The sequence below is a fragment of the Argopecten irradians genome, chromosome 5, assembly GCF_041381155.1.
Source record: "Argopecten irradians isolate NY chromosome 5, Ai_NY, whole genome shotgun sequence".
NCBI classification, from domain to species: Eukaryota; Metazoa; Mollusca; class Bivalvia; order Pectinida; family Pectinidae; genus Argopecten; species Argopecten irradians.
In genome coordinates this window covers 20,338,710-20,361,651 of record NC_091138.1, presented here as the reverse complement: position 1 = coordinate 20,361,651, position 22,942 = coordinate 20,338,710, and the positions used below count along the sequence as shown (strand labels likewise).

General features: G+C 33.5%; 1 protein-coding gene across 2 annotated transcripts; it reads left to right on the top strand.

Moving 5' to 3' along the window:
• The first annotated feature begins 751 nt into the window (after positions 1-751).
• LOC138323165 (E3 ubiquitin-protein ligase MARCHF1-like) lies at positions 752-21,299 on the top strand. Of its 2 annotated transcripts, none has more exons than XM_069267575.1 (4): positions 752-916; positions 3,102-3,235; positions 18,462-18,743; positions 19,468-21,299. In XM_069267575.1, the coding sequence occupies exons 2-4, from the start codon at positions 3,125-3,127 to the stop codon at positions 19,855-19,857; spliced, it is 783 nt and encodes a 260-aa protein (XP_069123676.1). In that variant the 5' UTR covers positions 752-916; positions 3,102-3,124; the 3' UTR covers positions 19,858-21,299. The 2 variants fall into 2 exon arrangements, with proteins under 2 accessions (XP_069123676.1, XP_069123677.1); XM_069267576.1 differs by lacking the exon at positions 752-916 and adding an exon at positions 9,195-9,292.
• Positions 21,300-22,942: the final 1,643 nt, after the last annotated feature.

Below are 22,942 nucleotides of genomic sequence, written 5' to 3'. Positions count from 1 at the left end.
CTTTATAATTATTCCAGGTGTTGATTGTATAATATTTCGTCATAGATATTGTTCATCAGCTGTCATTAAAATGTGATATTTTAATCAGATTAGTTTTCTCAACAACGCATTATTTCCCATCGTGTTTTACATTGTGTAGCATCTTTGCTATTTTAAAAGAATACATCAGTATAATGAAAAGTACACTACAGAAGTTATTGGTATGAAATTATAATTGCATTTGTCATTTAAGTATTGAAGTCACTATTTTTTTATTTCATCGGGGTATAAAAGAAATTTTGTTTGCAAACTGTGTCAATTCGCGTAGCGGATTCTCTCAAAAGTTTGCTTATAATTAATTTTCCATGCTACTTTTAGTGAAATACGTTTACACGTACGATTCCATTGATTTTTTCCAAGGGATTATTTTTTCCAAATCGATACGCAACGCTATTGTGACGTCACGATAACGTCGGGTTAATTATTTCTAACTGTTGAAAAACGGTTTTCTAAGTCGTATTTAGTGTTTTTATATGGCATAAAGAATATTTTTATTGATATAAAAGATAGATAGGCCTAACTTATATTACAGTAAAATATAAGCAATTTATTTATTCTTTATAGTTATCGAAAAGATATATTTTACACAAGGATTTATAAGTCTCATATACGTCTTTGATTTTACACTAGAGCACCTGTCCGCGAAATAGGCTTGGTGAATAGGAGTTATTCCCCTTTATCTCTAATACTGACTGACAGAGGGCACCCTGCTAAATGACGTGGTTAGAACGTCCTTGACACCAACCAAACACAGGTAGGCTGATACAGGTGTATCTGTCTATGGCGACGAACATCAGAGTCGACTGCTGAAAATAACACAGCGGAAATGGACGTTGACTAGTGACAAGGAGTGGACATTTTAACGGAAACAGGAAATGTAAGGATATTGTTTTGTCCTAATATTTCAGTCGAGATCTGCAAACGTTCTGTATATTAAATCAGTTCCTACTCTGTATACTTTATAATATACGTCGATATATATGCAGCAAAGTACAACTGCAATATATTGTGAACATGATTTGTATAACCGACCTAGCCTATATAAATCGGTGGTGAAATAATTTGGTACTGTATACTATATATTGTATCTGTTTCCATACTATAACAATGACAGGAATAACACTATTGGCATTGTTTAACTAACCATTGCATTCAATAACGTTCTGTCAACTGTGTAATTCTTAGAACAAATGGGTATCTTGTGTGGTATGAAATATTCCCTTTGATAAACAGAATAGATCTCGAGATCAGTTTCTACCAGTAGACCCTAATTAAATAATGATAGTGTTAACAAAAATTAAATATTGTTGAGTCCTACAGTGTTTTGGTGTTCAACAGACCAGTTATAGTACAAATCATTATGGAATTGTTATATTTTCTTTACAATTGTATGAAATCATTATGGAATTGTTATATTTTCTTTACAATTGTATGACAATCGTTAAGATTACCACCTCAACCAATGGCGGTCGGAACCAATCAAATGCACACCACTAAATATGGTCTTATGTTTTCAGGGTTACTGTAGAGTGAGCGACAATAAAAAAATGGACATACACCTGAACTTATTTCACTTCCAAAATTTATTATTATTATACAAGATAGATTCAATTCAGTTCATTAATATAACCAGTATATCGTATATATATATCATAGTAGATGTGTAATATGTTACATAGCTACACATCTAATCCTATATATTATAGTTAGTATCTAAATAAGTTGTGATATTAAATGTTACAAAGTATTCATCTCTGCCATCAAATATGTCCTTTGGTTTCATTAAGATGATAAGGTCTAGATCTGTACTTTGATCATATTTCTATAACCATGCCTTGTATGCCACACATGCGTCTTCAGTTTCTATTCAGTTTAAGGCTAGGTCACCTGACCATAGGTCAAAACTTCAGTAAATATGAACTGAGCTGAATGAAAATTTGCATACATGTAGATTGTAGACTAACATTGGAAAGATCTCAGACAAAATCGAAAATCAGCTTGATTTTATCGTAACTTACAGAATTATTGCCCTTTGCACTAATAATTATTGGACCTTATGAACATGATAACTTTACTAAATGTGCACCGAGCGTAATGAAACTTTGCATATAGACTTACATTGAAAATATCTCAAACAAATTTGAAAATCAGCTTGGTTTTACTGTAATTGATGGAGTTATTGTCCTTTGCACGAATAATTATGATTGGACCTTGTCAACATGATATTGATAACTTGAGTAAATATGCACCCAACTTAATTTAAAGTTTGTAAGTAAACTAACATTGGAAAGATGACTGCTTAGTTTGAAATCAGCTTGATATGACTCTAATTAATTACGGCGTTATTGCCCTTTGCATTAATATTTATTGAACCTTATAACCATGATAATGTTAGTTAATATGCACCAAGCTTAATGGAACTTTGTATGTAGAGCAATTAGATCTATGTTCCTATTTTATGAAAAAAAGACATCCGTTGGCTAGTAAATAACATAACTAATTTGTATCAAATATCAGGTGACCGTTAAGGCCCATGGGCCTTTTGTTCTTATTTGGACAGAATAGATATAAGAATGTGTACTGGAATAATAATACATTTTCATACAAATAGAGTTGACTGATTTGATGATTAATACAATACTTTGATGCATACCTTCTAAACAGTTATTTTACTTTGATACATTTTAATGGTATTAATTAAAGCCTTTTTTTGACTTAATTGTAATACAATGATATATACATTTAAACAATTCAAGCATATGCCAAATAAACAGAAACAAAAAAACACAATATCAAGGAAACTTTATCATTGATTTTGTATTTTATATTGAATTATTAAGTGAAAGTTGCATGGTTTGAAACATTTGTATAGATTATCTGAAGTAATGTGTAATGACATATTTTGTGTCTTTAGCACTGTATGTAGATGTAAGATCAATGATAATTGAATTTCACATGTATTGTATCACAATATGTATCGGACCTCACATGTATTGTGTTCCATATAAATGTCTACCATGAGTATTACTGTTACAATAACACTTCTTACTTGTGTGTTACAGATGTAGAGGGACTTGTGGCTGACATGCCTCTACAGCAGGTCCTTGTCCATCCATTAGGAAATGGCTCAAGTAAAAATGTTAAAAAGGACCAGAAAACACAACCCTCCCCATTCAAGAAAAAGGACAGCACAAAGGTTTGCAATATTTCCCTGATAGATTGTAAATATATGTTCTTGTCTTATAGTTCTTCCTTCTTTGTGCTCTGTGCAGTGTAGTACGTGCATTTCGTTGTGATGACATTTTGAATGGACCGTCATCTGTTGGAGTTTTCTTCTCTATATATGATAATTACAAAATCCACGGACATGTACTTTTATTAAGGGCGAGAAGAATGTCAGAGATGAAACATTGCGCATATAATTTGAAAGACAAAAAGTATACAAGTTTAAAGATTGACAAAGAAGGATTTGATTAAGAGTTAAAAATGTTTTCCAATATTGAATGTTCATTGTTATAAAACCATGAATCATTGTTTTAAGTTCCTACATTTTCAATTATCCTTTAGGATTCATTAACACATTTTTAGTACGAGCATACTCGCACTATTATTTTCCTTGTCGGGTGAAGAGTCTGTGTACATCCCCTATGTGCAGATTCCAACTGCGCACGCGAAACTGGAAGTCAGTGTCTTATAGCGTTTAATAGATTTCGCCATTATTTTGTGACACCAAACTTTAAAAAACATATATTAAGATATACTTGTCAGCGATAATCTACTATTAATTAATAACAGTAACATTACACAGTGCTAAATGCATTTGTTTTGTGTAAACTTCAAGCTGCGTATCATACAAACTCTTGCATCGGTCACGATATTCTAAGCATCTGATTGACTTTGGAAACTTCCGGAACAATACAATGCAATTCAGGGTTATATAGTCAATAAAAGAAACTGACGAAATGGATAACTTTTAGTACCGGCCACATATTTAATTTATTTCACATCATCCTAGGTCCTAGGTGTATGTTGCACTATTGCTTACTAAACCCTGTGACCATAAACCGCATTTGCTGCAGGACTAATTAAAATTTATAAAATAACACAGCTTTTTGAAGAGAAACAGAATAAAAAAAAAACACATTATAAAATATCAGTCTTGAGTGTCTGAGCTCTAGATCTAATGTACCCTGGAAAGGCTTTCAAGCATGACACATGTAAGTCACCAGGTGCACAGAGACTGGACTGTACTCTAGCGGACGACTTTTTTGAACAGCGATACAAGTGTACCGTATCAATATCAATATGATAATAAACACACTTTTATGTAACAAAGAACTATAAAGTAATTTCATATTTAAAGTTCTGATAAAGTAAAGGAAAGTATATATTACAATGCACCAAGGGTGCTACGTACACCTGTTTCATACCAGAAATTAAGGTTAGGATGTATTTAGGGGGCACTTAATGTCTAACAGACATATTTCTAGTTTCCAATAAACATTAAACATTTTCTTGGATTTGTATTAGATTTAATAGAATTGCATATTGAAATAATAATGCACATGCACAATCTATACTAGCCACAACTGATCAGAAAGGTCACACAATCTAGAGAGGTCATACTTAATGAATTGTAAAACAGGCTTATAAACATAGTACCAGTAGCTAAACCAGTGTATTTCTGTAATGGATGGGTTATACCAAAACAATAAATTTGTTGCTTTAGACTTCCAAAAAAATGTTAATTTAATTAAACTTGGGCTACTTGGCTTTTATGTTTAACAAAAAAAAGTGTTTGCAAAGACACTAAATTACAAATGGACACAATTATTGTCATCAAGGATAAGGCAACTGTCATAGAATGCCCAAGAATGGCTGTTTTTTGTATTATCAACATTACATTATGGAACAAAGCTGTAATTATGCAATACCTAGCCTTATTGGCATGGTGATGAGGATACACCTTGGTATGGAAGCAAAATTATATCTCACAATAAAAAAGCATGTGTGCTGTTGTTACATAATTTTAGATCAATTTGCTCCTACTGTTCCAGACTAACACATCCATTTTATTTCCCCATAAATCTGCCTTCAAAATAAGCTAGTGCAGTTGTGATGGCCATTAAAATACAGTAGAACTGCATGTCAATCTGAAACTGTCTTGATAAATTTTCAAAAACAACAGAAACAAGAGAAACACAATTGAAGTTTACTGGATTTTTTATACCCTACCTTGTATTTGCATGTTACACAGTTATCTACCCTTGTAAGTGCATGTTACACAGTTATCTACCCTTGTACTTGTAGTATTCTGTCATTGCATGTTACAGAGTAATCTACCCTTATGAGTATTCTGTCATTGCCTGTTACAGAGTTAACTCCCTTGTAGGTAGGTATTGATTGTGACAAGATTATTTTGTGAATGAAATTCATGTTTTCTTTAAAATGTATAATGTTACGCTCACAATCATATGACATCACAATCATACTTACCCGTAAGGGCAGATGAATCTGTAATGTATGCGAATCATAACAGAATAGGTATCGATATATATGGCGGTATTGATTGCTACGTTGAATGTTATGTCATATTTAAAGCTTGTGTGCAAAAATGTGTATTGTTTTCTCAAGAGAAAAAAATGCTGTTTACACAGTAGTCATGATGTTACAATTAATATCTGGCAGCAAGAATAGATATGTTTGTAATATTCAAAAAGACACAACAGGTTTAGCCCTATAACATTTGGCATGTGCAAGACTTGCATGAGTTAATGAACTTTTGTTTTTTACCTGTTTAAATTAATGCTATAGCATTATTAGGTGTACATTCATATATGTATCCACAAGCAGTAACATTGTTTTTAGTATAACTTACAAAACACAGAGCTTTTGGTAAATTTAAAATGCTGGTTGTTAATTTACTTAACAGATGTCAATTTAATGATCAATCATTCATTTGAATTGACATTCTTGATGATTTTTACCTGATGTAGAAAAAGCTTCACCAGTAGGGTTTCTGTTTTGACACCGGTGACAATCTAGCTGATAAGTATTACTAGGTCTATCATCTTGTTAAATGATGAGAAAGCATTATAGTTAGATGACACACAAAGTAGAAAGTATGCTATGTAGGTAATATGTATTTATTTTGGATAGACATTATTTCTCAGAGTAATATAGAAACAATGTATGTAGTATATATGTAATCCAATTGTAATTGTATTTTATGTTAATTTATAAGCTTGGTAGTATTAACAGAAAGTTGATATTTAATTAAAAAGAATACTATGTATCCACAATCATTGATTATTCACAGATGGCAATGGGCGTTGTTGAAATTTTACAGATAATTCTTCATTTATGTCTACTCAGTACTGGAATTTGGATAGACTTGCATACAATTTGTACACTTTAATGTTGTAGGTTTGAGTAAAAAGGCTATCTATTGAACTTTTGAACTTTTGCAAGATTCAATGTATTCCCCATGTAATTATAAAGTCAGGTACGAAAATGCATTTGTTTTAACTTCTTTTCATTACATTAGCAGAAATGATGAATTTGTAATTCATACATGAATGATGATGTTAAGCGTGACAAGATGGTTGTCTGTGTTAATGTAAGAGACAGTCTGTACAGAACCCATTATACACACAAATAATGTTGTGTTTGTTGCAGACATTAGAAGGTTATAAACATGCTTAATAGACATGTAATACCTGTAAACTATTGACCTTGTGACCTTTACCTGTCCAAACTTTAGTGAGGGGAAGCATTAGGATGTATCATTTGTGATGAGAACTGAGCCTAGAACAGCCATTAGCTTCTCTGTATCGGACAAAAAACTTCTGTATGTACTTCTGCAATGCTGTATTACATCTATCGTTTGAAAAGGGTTTTGTATCATAACCATGCATATGAACCAAAGGCAAGTGAATCAAAGCTAACTAAGACTGCAGTCAAACCTTTCTATAAAGGCCACCTAAGGACAAAGGAAAAGTGGTCTCTATAGTCCAGATGTCTTATACACAGGTCAACTTGTGTTATAAATGGTCATTTGAGACCCTAAGAAAGCATAGGGATCTGATAATTAGTTACAGTTTATATTAGTTGTGCGCGGTATCATCAGTATACTGATATATCCAGGTTCAGTTTGAAAATGATACTTATCGCGGTACAATCCTGTGTAGGATGATTTTGAAAGGAAAATTATCGCTCTTTCCAATGGTAGTAACCGTTTTTGTGAATATGTGCTAGAAATGGGACTTTTAAGCCGCTAAAACTAGGATGGGTATACATTTAGTGTCAGGGAGCTTTCCATCCTTTACGTATATAGTGCTATGTAGAGTATGATTATTACCAATTTTTTATTTAGACCCCTAAAACATCTAAAAATGGTCTGTGGGCACTCTGGTGGGTCCATAATTATATAAACTGTAACTAATTCTCAGTTCCCTGTGGAAGAAAGTGGTCATATTAAGCAGGTGGTCTTTTTACAGAGATGGTCAATAAGGCAAGTAGTGAAATATAATGTGATCCATTTTGCTTCCATATATATAACACTAGGATATCAGCAATTTAAGAATGAGACAAACAATCTGGTATAATATTGAATGCCAACTGACATGATGGGGAGAGAGGGGAGAACTTATACAGTAACATCAATATTCTTGTGCTATCCTATCCTGGCCCACTATGAAGGCTGGGACATTTATGTCTAACAGATATTACTAGTGTCTCAAGACAAGTTATCTTTATGATACAGATTTTCTCCCTATTTTATACCACAGCCTTGAACTCCATTTCTTTGTTACAATATTGATGATGCTGCATATGTTATTAATTAGAGATGATCATTCAGATCATACCTGTATGACAAACATTCACGTGTTTGTACTAAAGGTCGAGAGAAAAAATATTGTGCAGTACATGTACGAAATGTTAGTTGTGTATCAGCTGTACAGTTGACAGTAAGAATAGTGACAATACTATAACAAAGCATGAAATCTGACACCTGGTCACTACATATATATACTTACACCTGCCATGTTGGAATAACCTTACCTGTGCTAGATAGTGCTCAGACCTAGCTAATCTATAAATGTACATTGTACATCATTAATTCTGCCCAGTGCTCAACAGGTCAAGTTGGTTAAACAACATGTTTCCTTAAAACTACGAGTCTTATTTCGTTTTCTAGGATATGGGCATTTCTTCCCCATTTAATATACAGGTGATAAATAATTGAATTTACATCATTTTTGTTTACATGGAAATGTGCTACATAACTTTACTTATATTTAAAACCCACAAAAAAATCATGTTTTTAGGTTTGTGTGATTTTTTTTTTAAATTCTTAACCTTTTTGTTCATAATAAAAGTGTATAAAAGTGCACGTATGTAGTTGTGGCAAAGCAACAAATATATACATCTGTACTTTGATGGAGTTGCCAGGGTTGAGGTGCCTTGGGGTCCACTTCCCGAACAATATTGTTGTCCTCATTTTTTATCTTTTTGTTAGCTTTACTGTATTGGACTTGACACTGGCAAAGTAAGACACTTTGCTAAAAGAGTATGTGGTATAATAGATTACCTTTGTTTGCTTATTTATGCAAAATCAATGATTTGAAACAGTCAGTATTGTTTAGTTATCTTTTCCAGGGTACAGATGATATTCATTGAAATATTGATCAGGAAGACTACTTTGTAATATTGCAATATAAGTACCTGCAGGTGTGTTGTATGACTTGAAATATTTAAAACAGGAAAATCATAGGCCAAGCGAACTAGTTATTTGTTTCAGGTTCCCGGATACTAATATGAGTTATCCGTGAATTTAATGTGGATGCCTTTAAAAGAGCTTCCTTATATATATATATGTGTGTGGAATATTAATTCATAGATGAATTTAGATAAATTCATCATGATTTTTTAAGAAATTTTTTCTCAAAGCTTGTAAACCTTATATTGTATTCAATGTTGATATCTTCTAGATTAATGATAGTGAGGCTAATTTGGGTATAGTAGTGTTTATAAGTAAAGGGACAGATTTCATGATTTACCATATATCATATATGGAATGACATGTGTGTGCTGTTTATTGAACATAGAAATATATATCAAGCATTCAATTGATGGTGTTTTGTGTCTTTTAGGAATAAAACAAACAACTATAACTATGGCATCTGATTCAGACATTCAAAAGTTTGAGAGCATTCAAGATGAGCCTAGCCTGACGGGGCTGGAACTGGTGGTAAACAAGCTTTTACATAGTCTGTGCTAACACAACCCAGAGTTTCACCATCTCTTTAGTTCTTATCCTCACTGACTGCTTACATATACTACCATCACCTTTTCCAAGAGAACATAACCCATGTAATAAGGGAGATAACTAGGGACAAGGGGAGAAAACTTTTGGCATAAGAATCTGCCAAACTTGTAAATATTAGAAATAAAAATTCTTTTTCTTTCTGATATTTGATATCTTGTTATATAGAAAAATAGTGAAATGTATCATTAAGCACCCTCTCTATCAAATATATCTTATTGAGAATGAACATACATTCCTTTACTCTCTTTGTCATTGCAGTGTGCAAACCTTACTTTAAACTTATATTTGACAGTTTTTGTTTAGTTGAACAGAAAATATCATGGTAACTTTTGCACCTACATTTCTTCTTACTTACAAACAAGAATGAAACTTTTACCTCTTAATGTCAATAAAGTTTTTAGGACTGAAGTATAAGGATAAATAAATACAGTGTAGTTTCATCTTTCAGTTTCACTCTTCCTCTTGTTCGTTTCACTCTTCCTCATGTTCCGATATTGTGAATTTGGCATTAACATGCAAATTATCCTAGTATAGAATTCTATTCAGACCTATAAATTGGTAATAGCCTTATATGAAGTGTGAAATATAACCATGGTTACCTGTACGTGTGTGGTATCTTTATGTAGGGCATCATTGAAAAGATTCTGTCTCCATTTCTTCCTTGTTACTCTAATACTTATCAATATTGCTGTGCTCTTATCTCACATTTTCAATTATTTTGCTGGTTTTGATTTCTTTTGTTTAATACACTGTTACTATATATAGATTTTACATTCTGTATGGTTTTGGTTTGATTGTATATTATGAAATTTGTTTCTACTTCACATGAAACATGTGAAAATATTTTCATTTCATTTAAGATTGCTTTAAAGTGAACAGTCGGGCAAGGATGGCTAAAGTCGGTAAAAATGGTGTGAATGTATCCAGAATGATTTCTTATGGAATAGAAAAATAAACTTTCTCGTCAAAATCTGTCTGCGCACGTAGAAATTAATTTAAAGTATAGGAATCCTAAAACGTCCTCCTGGCTGACTATGCCCGTGGTTACATTTCCACGCAGCCTCACTTTCAATGCTTTCACCTTTTCTTTATTTCAATGGTCAGAACTGGGAAACGTAAGCAGACCTTGACCGTCGTATTAATATATGAGAACTTTTGGAAGGCCAATAAACGCATTTAGACTGGTTTTCTTTGCCCGACTATTCACTTTAAGTGTAAGAAATACAAAATGTCTTAATACAAAAGATATCTTTTACATACATGTATTTTCATATATACACCCTCAGTCATTATTTTATTCAACCAGGGTAATATAATACGATAGAGACCTCAACAAACGTCTTTGATTCCTACTGTTGCATTTGTATATGGCAGTAGTTTTGAGTGATAAGATTATGGTGAGTGTTGAGATTTACTCACAATATAAAATGTGCTGCTCTGAAAGCCAAAGAATGAAGCTGTCACTGTGATTATGTCATTAGCGTGAACAATTCACTCCAGTATTATTTTCTTTATTGCCTCCAAGATGGAGAGTACAAAAAAATATTGAACATTGGGAAACTTAATAGAGAAAAAAAAATATAAACTGGATGAAATCTGTTCAGATATTACCGGCATATAATTTGCTTGAGAACTGACAATTTTATTCCTGATACAGTTAAGACCCAGTAATACCTTGGCATTGTTTAGATCTATCTTATATACTTGACCAATATGTAACTTTTATTGAAATGCATTAAAAGGTTTTGCTAGAGCATTTACAGACAAAACTGGACTTTAGTAAGAGGTATATATCAATGAGTAGATAAAAGGAAGCCTAGATACTGATGATACAAAGAGGAATCCATCATCAATGGTTGGTTCCTATTACCGATAGACATGATACGTTGCTAGTACAGGCAAAGATTAATTGGATGAAAATATGTACTCTACGTAAATTATGGATTTTCGTGTAGGTATATTAATATATCCCCAGTTGCTATGGTTTCCATGGCTTATTAGGGCTAGGTTGGACTTTATACCAGGTGATAATCTCATATTTCTAATGAGAATATCACAGGTATGTAATCTTTATATATCATTTCTAAGCAATTAAAAGGAAAATATTCACAGGGATTTTATGGAGTGATGAAATTTACATCAAAAGTATGATTAGGTGTTTTTTGTAGCCATCAGAGGACCATTAAGGTGGTAGATTGAGTTTGATTTATACTGTAGTGTGACAGAATCACACAAAACTGATACATTGTATATCAAACTCCAAGGACATCTACATTAGCACGCATTTATGCTACTACCTGGTTAGCTCATTAATTGAGTATATGATTAATTATCCTTCAGTCATGATCATGGAAAGATCAGGTGATATTTAAAAAAAAAAAAAAAAAAAAAGGTGATTGAAGATTCCCAATAGTGTGTGTTAGGGCAGGTTGGTGTTTTTTTCTCTGGGCACTCAGGCTTTCCTAAACCTCCTAAACCTGGCACTTCCTTTAATGACCCAGGTAACAGAATTTTAAATTATTCAATCAAAACCAAACGCTTAATGGAATTATATACATGTACTTTGGATTTTTCTGATTTAGGATCTGATTAAAGTTCATTTTGTCTCATTGCCTTCTCATTATGTCCCCCAAACGAAGTGGGGGGACATATTGTTTTTGCTCCGTTTCTTATTATTATTATTATTATTATTTTTATTCTTATTTCTTCTGGTTTCTTCCGCCGCGTGGGTTTCCGCAGCTTTTCTCAGAAACTACTGGGCCGATTATCACGAAACTTCACATACATATTCATTAGGGTATGGGATTGTGCATAAAGTTTTTTTTTTCCCAACCGGAAGTCCAAGATGGCCGCCAGGGCCCATTTCCTGTTTTCAGTTTTCGGTCTCCGATCTCGATGAAAATTGGTCTATGGGGGTTTTAAGGGATGGCGAACATCATGAAAACATTTTCGTGAAGATTTTTGGTATTCCAAGATGGCTGCTGGCCCACTTCCTGTTTTCAGGCTTCAGTCTCCGATCTCAATGAAAATTGGTCTTTAGGGGTTTTAAGGGATGGCGAACAACATGCAAAGGTTTTCGTAAAGATTTTAGTATTCCAAGATGGCCGCTGGCCCACTTCCTGTTTTCAGGTTTCGGTCTTCTATCTCAATGAAAATTGGTATATAGGGGTTATAAGGGATGGCGAACAACATGCAAAGGTTTTCGTTAAGATTTTGGTATTCCAAGATGGCCGCTGGCCCACTTCCTGTTTTCAGGTTTCGATCTCCGATCTCACTGAAAATTGGTCTATGGGGGTTTTAAGTGATGGCGAACATCATGAAAACATTTTCGTGAAGATTTTTGGTATTCCAAGATGGCTGCTGGCCCACTTCCTGTTTTCAGGTTTTAGTCTCCGATCTCAAAGAAAATTGGTTTGTAGGGGTTTTAAGGGATGGCAAACAACTGGCAAATATTTTCGTAAAGATTTTAGTATTCCAAGATGGCTGCTGGCCCACTTCCTGTTTTCAGGTTTCGGTCTTCTATCTCAATGAAAATTGGTATATAGGGGTTTTAAGGGATGGCGAACAACATGCAAAGGTTTTCGTAAAGATTTTGCTATTCCAAGATGGCTGCTGGCTCATTTCCTGTTCTTCAGGTTTCGATCTCCGATCTCGCTGAAAATTGGTCTATGGGGGTTTTAAGTGATGGCGAACATCATGAAAACATTTTCGTGAAGATTTTTGGTATTCCAAGATGGCTGCTGGCCCACTTCCTGTTTTCAGGTTTTGGTCTCCGATCTCAAAGAAAATTGGTTTGTAGGGGTTTTAAGGGATGGCAAACAACTGGCAAATATTTTCGTAAAGATTTTAGTATTCCAAGATGGCTGCTGGCCCACTTCCTGTTTTCAGGTTTCGGTCTTCTATCTCAATGAAAATTGGTATATAGGGGTTTTAAGGGATGGCGAACAACATGCAAAGGTTTTCGTAAAGATTTTGCTATTCCAAGATGGCTGCTGGCTCATTTCCTGTTCTTCAGGTTTCGATCTCCGATCTCAATGAAAATTGGTCTACAGGGGGTTTTAAGGTATTTGGTATTCCAAGATGGCCGCTGGGCTAACTTCCTGTTTTTATATTTTGGTCTCTGATTTCAATAAAAATTAGCATATAGGGGTATTAAGGGATGATGATCAATATGATAAAAATTTTAAAAGATTGTCGCTGGGCAAACTTCCGGTTTTCTAATTTTTGTCAGCAATTGATTGAAAATTGGTAGATGGGGGTTTTAACTTAAAATTTTAAGGGATGCCATACAGTCATGATTACTGCCAAATCAATTTCTCTGAAAATAGCCTTGTATTGCCGTATTTTTGCACGTATAGTGCACACTTTTTTTCCAGATTTGTTGCAATTGGGGATGCGTTTGGGGGACTATGTAATGGTGTCCATTACAATGAGTACTTGTTATTATTGACCCCTTCCCTATACAGATTAATCCCCATAAGAACCTGGTTAGGGGAATGGGTTTATAATTTTGTTTGAAGTCTGTCCATCCCTTTGTACAACTGGGCTAAAACATATCACAGGTTTGAATTAAGGCAAGGTTGTGTCAGTTATTATTTATACTAGAAGTAGGTTGTAGTGATCTACAGATTGACGTACCTCAGACCTTTATCAAAGAAAGAGCTTGTCCAGTCTGTCTCCTATACCAGTAAGATCAATGGAGACTGATCTGCTTACTCTGCTGCACTTTATTATCAATTGAATTAATATTAAGTCTTACAATGCCATATATTAAGGAGCAGAATCATGGGTTTTTAGAAGATCCTAAATTGGCCAACTCCAAGGTAAATATGAAGTATCAGATGATTTTGTGTCTGCCGCCGTCCATCGTCAAAGGAGTCAAATTCACAGAACTTTAAAAAAATCTTCTAGATATTGTTGAATCAACACTGGATGGATCTTATAACGTCCTTTTCTCACCTTTTCCCTGGAGAAGGGGGTCAAGTTTACTATTGTTGTGTATAGCGAAGAAAACATATTTTTAAGCATTGTTTTAAAACTATACCATTGGAATTATCAGTATGGGATAGCAGTTTGATATTTGGCATGTTGATCAGCCTTGACTGAACACCAACTCGGGTTCCTCTTGTTTCAATGATTGTGTAACTCTTTTTTGCTGATTTATTTTACCCTTAGTATTTTGGGATTGTACTTGAGGTGGTGCTGCACTATGACATCTGCAACGAAAGAGATTGGATAGAGCACACAATATCCTGTTTTTGGTTTAGTAAGATTTTTTTGGGGGGAGGGGGAACAGTATCCTGATGGAATTAAACTGTACCAATACATTTATACACAAAATGATTATTTGGGTGTGAAATTAAAGGATGTCATGATGGAGCGTTTTAACTACAGTACAGAGGGGGCTTTATTCAGTAAGAGACCACACCCGCTATATATATCCTGTATTGTACCTTTGATTGTTAACATAAGCAATGTCATGTTGGTTAGTATTACATATATGCACCGAGTGTCAACGTTTATTTGTCAAAAAGTGTTTAATGAAGCAATTCTTTTTCTCATTTATTGTAATTTAGGTAAAATAACCTCTGTTCAATGTTGTTTACATGGTCAACAAACAACACTAGTTTCGCAGTGTTTGTCATATGGTTCATATAGATAAATGGTGTTTGGATGTTAAGGGAAACCTTATGGAGGTAGGGGGGAACCTTGCCACATACCATCAATGGAACAATTTACATCTTCTGTCACCAAACTTCACTGGTAATATTCTGACGCCTGGCAACACTTTCATTTTATCATTTTAGGGTTATTACAGTAGTAACCACAGCTGGGTAATGTTAGATTATTTAGGTATTACATTCCCTTACCATTATTATTCATTGAAAGTTGGTCAAATCAGGAAACATGCAGCCCTGACTAACACATGTAAGCAAGATATCTACGGTAAAGAGAACCTTGCCATCTATACTTTCTTGAAATAAAAAATGAAATATGCATAACTCTGAGGATGGAATCTAGGCCTTTTGGATAGCTCTTGTTTGTTTTAATTTTTAACCTGATGGCACATATGAAGATAAAATGTTGAAAAGCCTGTATCAGCTATTGTCTGTCATGACCTTACAAAAGATTTATGCCTTGAGGGCAGGGTCTTAGATATAAATTTGTTGAGATTGAACTGTAAAAATAAATTAAGATTAAGAGGGGCAATATCAAATTGATAAAAAAACTTTTTATCAGTGTTGTAAGTCACAGATCAGTCATAACCTACTGACAATTTATCCCTAAGTTATTTGTATGAAATACTGGTCAAGACTGACCAGTGTTTTTATCTGCTGTCTGTAAATTGTAATCAGCAGTTTGTCCATAAACTTGACCTAGGTCACAAAGGAAATCAAAAAGGAGTTGTATATTTTGTGAAGATATGGTTAAAAAAAACCATTTTATGACACTGGCACATGTCCAGCATTAGATTTTTCTAGTATAAGAGACATCCCTATGTATCATAGTAAGATAAAACTTTATTGAGGCAGAGGGTTATCAACTTGTAGGTTAATCTACCTGTAGACTAGATTGTCAGTGTATATAGGTATAGGTCTCTAGTCAGTAGGTTATTAACGCTGAATTCTAATTCAACAATTATGTTAATGCTTGTCGATTTTTTTGTTTGTAAACATTCAATTTGAAGTTTTCCTACCAAACCTTGATTTTGATGGGAGATGAAACCAATAGTGGGAAGGTTTTGTCGACAGAACGTGCATATTTCAAGAACATTTTCGGACGTGATATAAGCTGTGAGATTTTTAGGTTATATACAACATATTTTAAATCAAGATCTTCATTTCTGCTAAAATAGAAGGATGTTTAAGTATACTATGTTTTGGAATGAACCGGTTACACATGCTTTATTTTACCCGGAGCAGTCTCAACAAAACGCCGTGCAACCTGTGCAAGTATGTGTACTTATAAAAGATATGTCAACAATCGTATTCATAAGCTTATGGCATTTCTGAATTCACCAACTTTGCATCTTTGCATCCAAGATTGGATTATTATTTATCTTGGTGATGATAAGTGTACAAGAATAAGTATTTTTGATATCAAACATTCGAAACATCATAATTTTTTCAGTTAATCTCTATATCAAAATTGTATAATTTGATTGAAAATTAACAATTAAAAGTACATGTGAATGCACTGTAATTTGGTTTTTATACTTTTAAAATACTGTTAGTCAATGTGAAACAGGAAGTTGTTTGATAAATGTTTAGGATTTTGTTTTATTTGTGTTGACTGAAAAAAATCTCTGAGCAATGTTACTAGGTACCATACTGTCCATACATGACCTCACAGGGTTTATTTGTGTTGACTGAGGTTTATTTGTAGACAAATTTATTTGTGTACAGGGATTTATTGTTAGACAGGGGCTCAGTAATGGATAAGGGGAGGTTAATCAGTTGACAAATGCTTATTCGGATACATGGGCTTATTGGTAGAAAGAAAGTAATTGATGGATACCAGTAGTTATATAGGCCTAGGGGTTTATTGGTGAACAAAGGCTTATTATTGGACAAAAGTTCAGTGGTGAGCAGGAGGCTTAATTATTAACAGAGAGTTTAATGGACAAAGGTTTACTAGTGGACATGGATTTAGTGGGGGCATGTTGCTTTTAGGTAGACAAGGGGCTTATAGGTGGACAGGGGGGCTTATATGTGGACAGCGGGCTTTTAGGTAGACAAGGAGGCTTATAGGTGGATAGGGGCTCATTGATGGACAGGAGACTTATTGATGGACAGAAAACTGATTGATGGACAAAGAGCTTATCATTGGACAAAGATCTAATAGTGGGCATGGGTTAAGTGGAGGGCAGGGTGCTGATTTGTATATTAGGGGTTATCAATAGGTTCATTAGTGGACCAGGACTTACTGATTGAAGAAAAGGGGCTTATTTATTTGTTATGAGCTTTTTAGTGGAAATTAGGGGCTTATTGGTGGACATCATGGAAACAAAGAAAATGTCTCTCTTTAAGGTGAATTCCTTGGAAGTTTGTGGGGTCATTGGTCCACAAAGGCCTATTATTGTTCAAAGATTTGTTGGTAGACAGGGGTTTACGTGTCTATATTAGGGCTTAATTTTGGACATGTGGTTATAGTTGGTTGGTTGGTTATTTGTTGTCTGTTAATAAACATAGTAATTATCATTATGATCTGTATAAGGTATTTCGTTTTATTTTCATTTAGATATTACTTCCATTAAGAACTCAATAGATGTTGTTTGATACTTGACATCCCAGTAAACATGATACATGAACAAGATTAGCGTGTATATTGATTAAAATTCTGATGCGAGATGGAGTTTTTTATATAAACAAGATTTAATTAAAGTGCTTGGCCTATTTATTGTGTTAATTAAATGTTTTTTTTAAAAAACGTTGTCATTTTATATTGTTCATGAATATTGATTAAATAGCATAGATTGCTGATTATCAGCAGTTTTCCTATAAACATTCAAATAAATATGGTATTCCTTTTATGATATTGTTTGAAAGACTCACCTTTTGGATCAAAGCATATTCATTTTGATTATATGTGGTTGGTATACTAGCCGTTACCATCAGTTCTATGTCTGTGTGAGATACAGTCAAACCTGTCTATAAAGACCACCCAATCGACAAGTGGTTTCCTTTATACACAAATTGTATTACAAATTACCATAAGGGACCTGAAAAAGTGGCCCTAATAAACAGGTGGTCATTCTACAGAGGTGGTTGTTAGACAGGTTTCACCATATAGCTGATACAATAGCCTTGTTACCTAAAGTATCCTGTAGTTTTTACTTCATTACAAGGAGACAATTACCTGGTACCACAGCCTACAATACATGTTTCCAAAATTATACTACACAATAAACTCTGTGGATGACATTACTGTTGCTTCTGTAATTGTTCATCCTAGCCATTAATGTAAAGTGTACTAATTTGTTCTCCTGTTAAACTGAAATTCTCCTTGATGGTGTGACCACCTCTTGCTGATGTCTGCGATAATTTCTGCACCGATCCTTTTCTTAATTTCTTCGCGATACATATTTCAGGAAACCCACCACTTAGAATCTCCGACACCGAAGTTGTCGGAGCGATGTGAAACCCAACTGTCGATGATGTCATCAGGCGGAGACTTGTGTCGGATATGTCAGTGTGACATTTTGGACCAGGAAGAAGATTCCCCACTTGTGGCACCATGTCTCTGTTCAGGAAGTATGAAGTATGTCCATCAGGCTTGTCTACAAAAGTGGATAAAGAGCTCCGACAAAACGTCCTGCGAACTCTGCAAATACGAATACAAAATGACATCAAAGGTCAAACCATTTATACAAGTGAGTATTCTATTTCAGTCTAAGGAGTATGTAAGATGTAAGAAAAGATATCTAGGGAGTAGGGGGTTTAGGAAATATTGATATTTAAATATAGGTATGTTCATAATTTTAAGTTAGTGCTTTAAAGCAAATTTGATTATATAAAGTTAGCCATGTACTGATATAGTGGAGGCTTTCCATGTATGGCTTTATGTGTAAACGTGATATGGAAATAGACTTTCTTAAAGACCTTAGCTGTTCGTAGGATGTTGTGCAGGTAGAGCCTTCCATATATAACCTCAAATGTTGACAGGATATTATACAGGGAAGGTTGGCCTAGCTGATGTGTCCTTTAAAGGTTAAAGGCTATGAAAAAATGACACCAAACCAAATTACTGGTAATTTGTTGTTACTAAGACCAGATAAAAGAATATGAGCAATTTGTAATTTATTTACCCAATACGCACCCATGTCCCTATAAGCGCCCCTCCCTTTTTGAGGTCTCATTTCAATTGCCTGGGCATAAGACCAAGACTATCAAAACTGTATAGGTTTGCAATAATTTTGTCTTGTTAAGCACCTTTTCATTTTTTCAATTTTGTAAGTGCCCTGGGCGCTTATTGGGTCGAATACTGTACATGTTATATATTATTAATAAAGTAATATAAAAATTCATCATTTGTATGTACGTTTGTTCACCAGATAGAAGAACTATAATTTGGATTGATTTGTTTTGTTTTAACAGTGGGAGAGACTACAAATGTCGACAGTAGAGAGACGAAAGATCACTTGTTCTGTTACATTCCATGTGGTGGCCATTACATGTGTGATATGGTCCTTATATGTGCTCATTGATCGGACAACAGAAGAGGTGGAGGCCGGAGCACTGGACTGGCCATTCTGGACCAAACTTATTGTGGTGGCCATTGGGTTTACAGGAGGCCTCGTATTTATGTATGTACAGTGTAAAATGTACGGACGACTATGCCAGAAGTGGAAGGCATATAATCGTGTGATTTCTATTGCTAACGTCACAGATAGTGAACGTATCAAAACAATATCTCAGCAACAACAAGAAAAGAAAGCTGTTGAGGACAATAATGTGATAGCTGCAGGTGATATGGAACTTGTGTAATCCCTGTGGAAGTAGGTGGTTAGGATAGTCTACACATTTGTTTACATGTATGTATAATGAAAACTTAAACGATCCAATTTTCAGTGTTTTTTAAGTAGATTAAGAATAGCTGCTATGTAATCCAATTATTTATCTAAATTTTTATAACTCTCTTACAATTGCTCACAGAGCTTAAAATGATATATTTTGAATTTTGAAAAATGTCTAACAATTTTTTTTTTATAATTAGCAATTTTTTGTAAGTTCTAATATTAATTGAATATGATTTATATTCTATAGTAACTGTTATAGTGTCCAGGTGAAAATGTCGACTGTGTAATTGAGAGACTGTGATGGTCCTTTCTGTAACACAACTTTAGGTCATGGTGCTTTTACTGTAGGGAATTGTACAATGAATCAGCCATGTACTGTAGTGAAAGATTTCTGGTGATTTTTTTGTAGACATTCATTGTGTCTTTTGGTGAATAGCAAATTTGTAAGGAATAATCTCTGATCAAAATATTAGAAGAAAGGCATTATACTGCTGGTACCCAGTATGTATATACCTACAATAGTAAGAGTAAGGCTCTTATGGTAGAAGATGGTATTTCAGGGTTTTTCTGAAATCTTCTCTGTTCCTTGGAGAAATGCTAACACTATGGAGAGCAATACTTTTCTTAGTAAAAAAATGTTTGATAATCAAAATAAATTGCTTTTTAGGGTAAGTTATGTTTGTACCCGGTCATCTTAGATATGGATTTTATTTATTTCACTGTTACATTTCTTTCAGAATAGTTTGATTGTCCTCTACTAATTAGACAGATAGAATGATTAAATAATTATAATATGTCTTCTCTGAGACAGTATGTAATTTTTACATTGTCACACACCAGTAGATACTTGGCTTTATGTTTGTTTTCATGAAATCAAAATGAAATATATAATTTGAGATGAAAAATTTGTAAAATGTTTTGTAGTTGTTAGATACAGACATCAAAATGTTCGATCGGCGATCCCTGCATGTCCAAATAGACTGATAATCACCCCAAATTTTTAACATCGTGTAATTGAACCCAAAATGATCTGGATGACTAACCATGGGTTACTAGATATTAATTGTATCATTGTTAATGAGTCTAGCCCCTGTGTTGTTGCTGTAGGTACTGTTGAAATCGTTATGATGCTGTAAATTATTTACTGTTTAAAAATGGATGCAAGCTAATTTTGAAAGAAAGAATTGGTATGTTGTTGTTGAATGTCTTATGAAACAGGTATTATAAATCAAGTACCATAGCTGTTTCATTGTATGGCTATGTAACTTAAGGAAAAGAACCAAGATGGAATTTTTAATATGCATGATGTCAGTTAAACATTGAGAATATGTGATTATTGAATGATGAATATATCATATGTGAATTAAGTTTGGATGAGCTAGTTCTTGTAATAGTCTAAGAGATAAATTTGTAAATTTGTCCATCTCTTGTAAAATGTGTTTTTGAATGGCATAAATTTGGGCTCCATGTGTACATGTAGGCGTCCACATGCTCCATATGTGTGCAACTGTGAGTCCGTCCAACTATTGTAAAATTAAATATAATTACAAAACCGTTCAATAAACTATAACTCCTGCTATACAAAAAAAAAATCTGCAGTAGCATTGTGTGAAGTAATTTTTGTGCATAATTTTTGATATTTTCCTGTTAGTATGAAAGTAAAAGTAATCATCATTATTTTTCAGTTACTTTATTTGACCCAACAACCACTCTCATCTTTTTGCGGCCTCAATTTTACTATACATACATGTACCCTTGAATTCTTGGATTTTGCCTTATTTATGGGCACATAAAACTTAAAACATAAAAAAAAAACCTAAATAAAAAGTACTTTGATTATTCAAGTTATCTTCCTATATTTCAGAATGACTGTGATTTTAGAGTGTGACCAAATGAGGACAGATCAAAGTAATTATAAGCAGATATGGTCGTACTAGAATGATTTAACTTTAACTAGTCTAGTAATAATTTTGTAGAAAAAAACTTAAACATGATTATCATGTTCATGTTTTAACCACAAATTATACTGATAAATTCCCTCTTATTTATTATAATAACCCTACAAACGATAACAAGCATAAAAATTCATAAAATAATTTACTACACAATAGAGTACAATGTACTACACATTATAGTGGTAATACAATACATTTATATCATAGATGGACGCTAATTTATGTATTGTAATTCAATACCTGGTATGACTTTTATTTATATTGTATACTGTGTTTAAGATCATTCTTTTTGTGAAAGATTGGCCAAAAAAATATGTATATACATTGTATAGTTGTTTAATGAATACAGTTTGCATACACGCATAACTTTGTTGATATTAGAGCTACTTTAATTCAGAAATATGAAGACCCCAGAAGACTTATAAGTAATTCCTCTGCAAAGAAATTAATTTTTGAGAAGTTCAACCTCGTCCTACAGTTGCAGATCCTTTCTCATTTCTTTTGTTTACTTAAGGAAAAAAATTATTTTCATGCAATGGACACATGTCATGTAAATCTATATATGAGAGACTACATAGCCTTGTTTTCTGGAGAATGAACAACAGTGCGAAAAATGTTGCCACAAGTACTTGGTTATACTTTGATTTACCAGTTTAGGATAATTAAAAAAGAATTTTATAAAGAAATATTTAGATACACTTTATCAGAGTTACTTCCCTTCCATCAGTACTGGACTAATGATGTAGTAGACATACCAGTAATCTGTATCTATAAATATCTTCATAAAAGGTAATCTAGCTAGGTTTAATACAATATTATATTTTTCAACATATATATAACTCATGCTGGTCAAGTTATGTAGGATTCCATAATAAATATGTCATAAGTTTCAAAGTTAACCAGAGCAGAAAGAGATCTACCGGTATTTCTATTATAAAATGTGTACACGTACAAGATGGAAGCCATAATTCACCCAAAGTATCAAATATTAGTCCTCATAATTGTTTTTCTTCTCTCATTTTTTCTCCCTTTTTTGATAAATTTATAGACATTCCTTTTGTTTCTTGTTGAAATATATCATAAGTCATTTTACAGTTG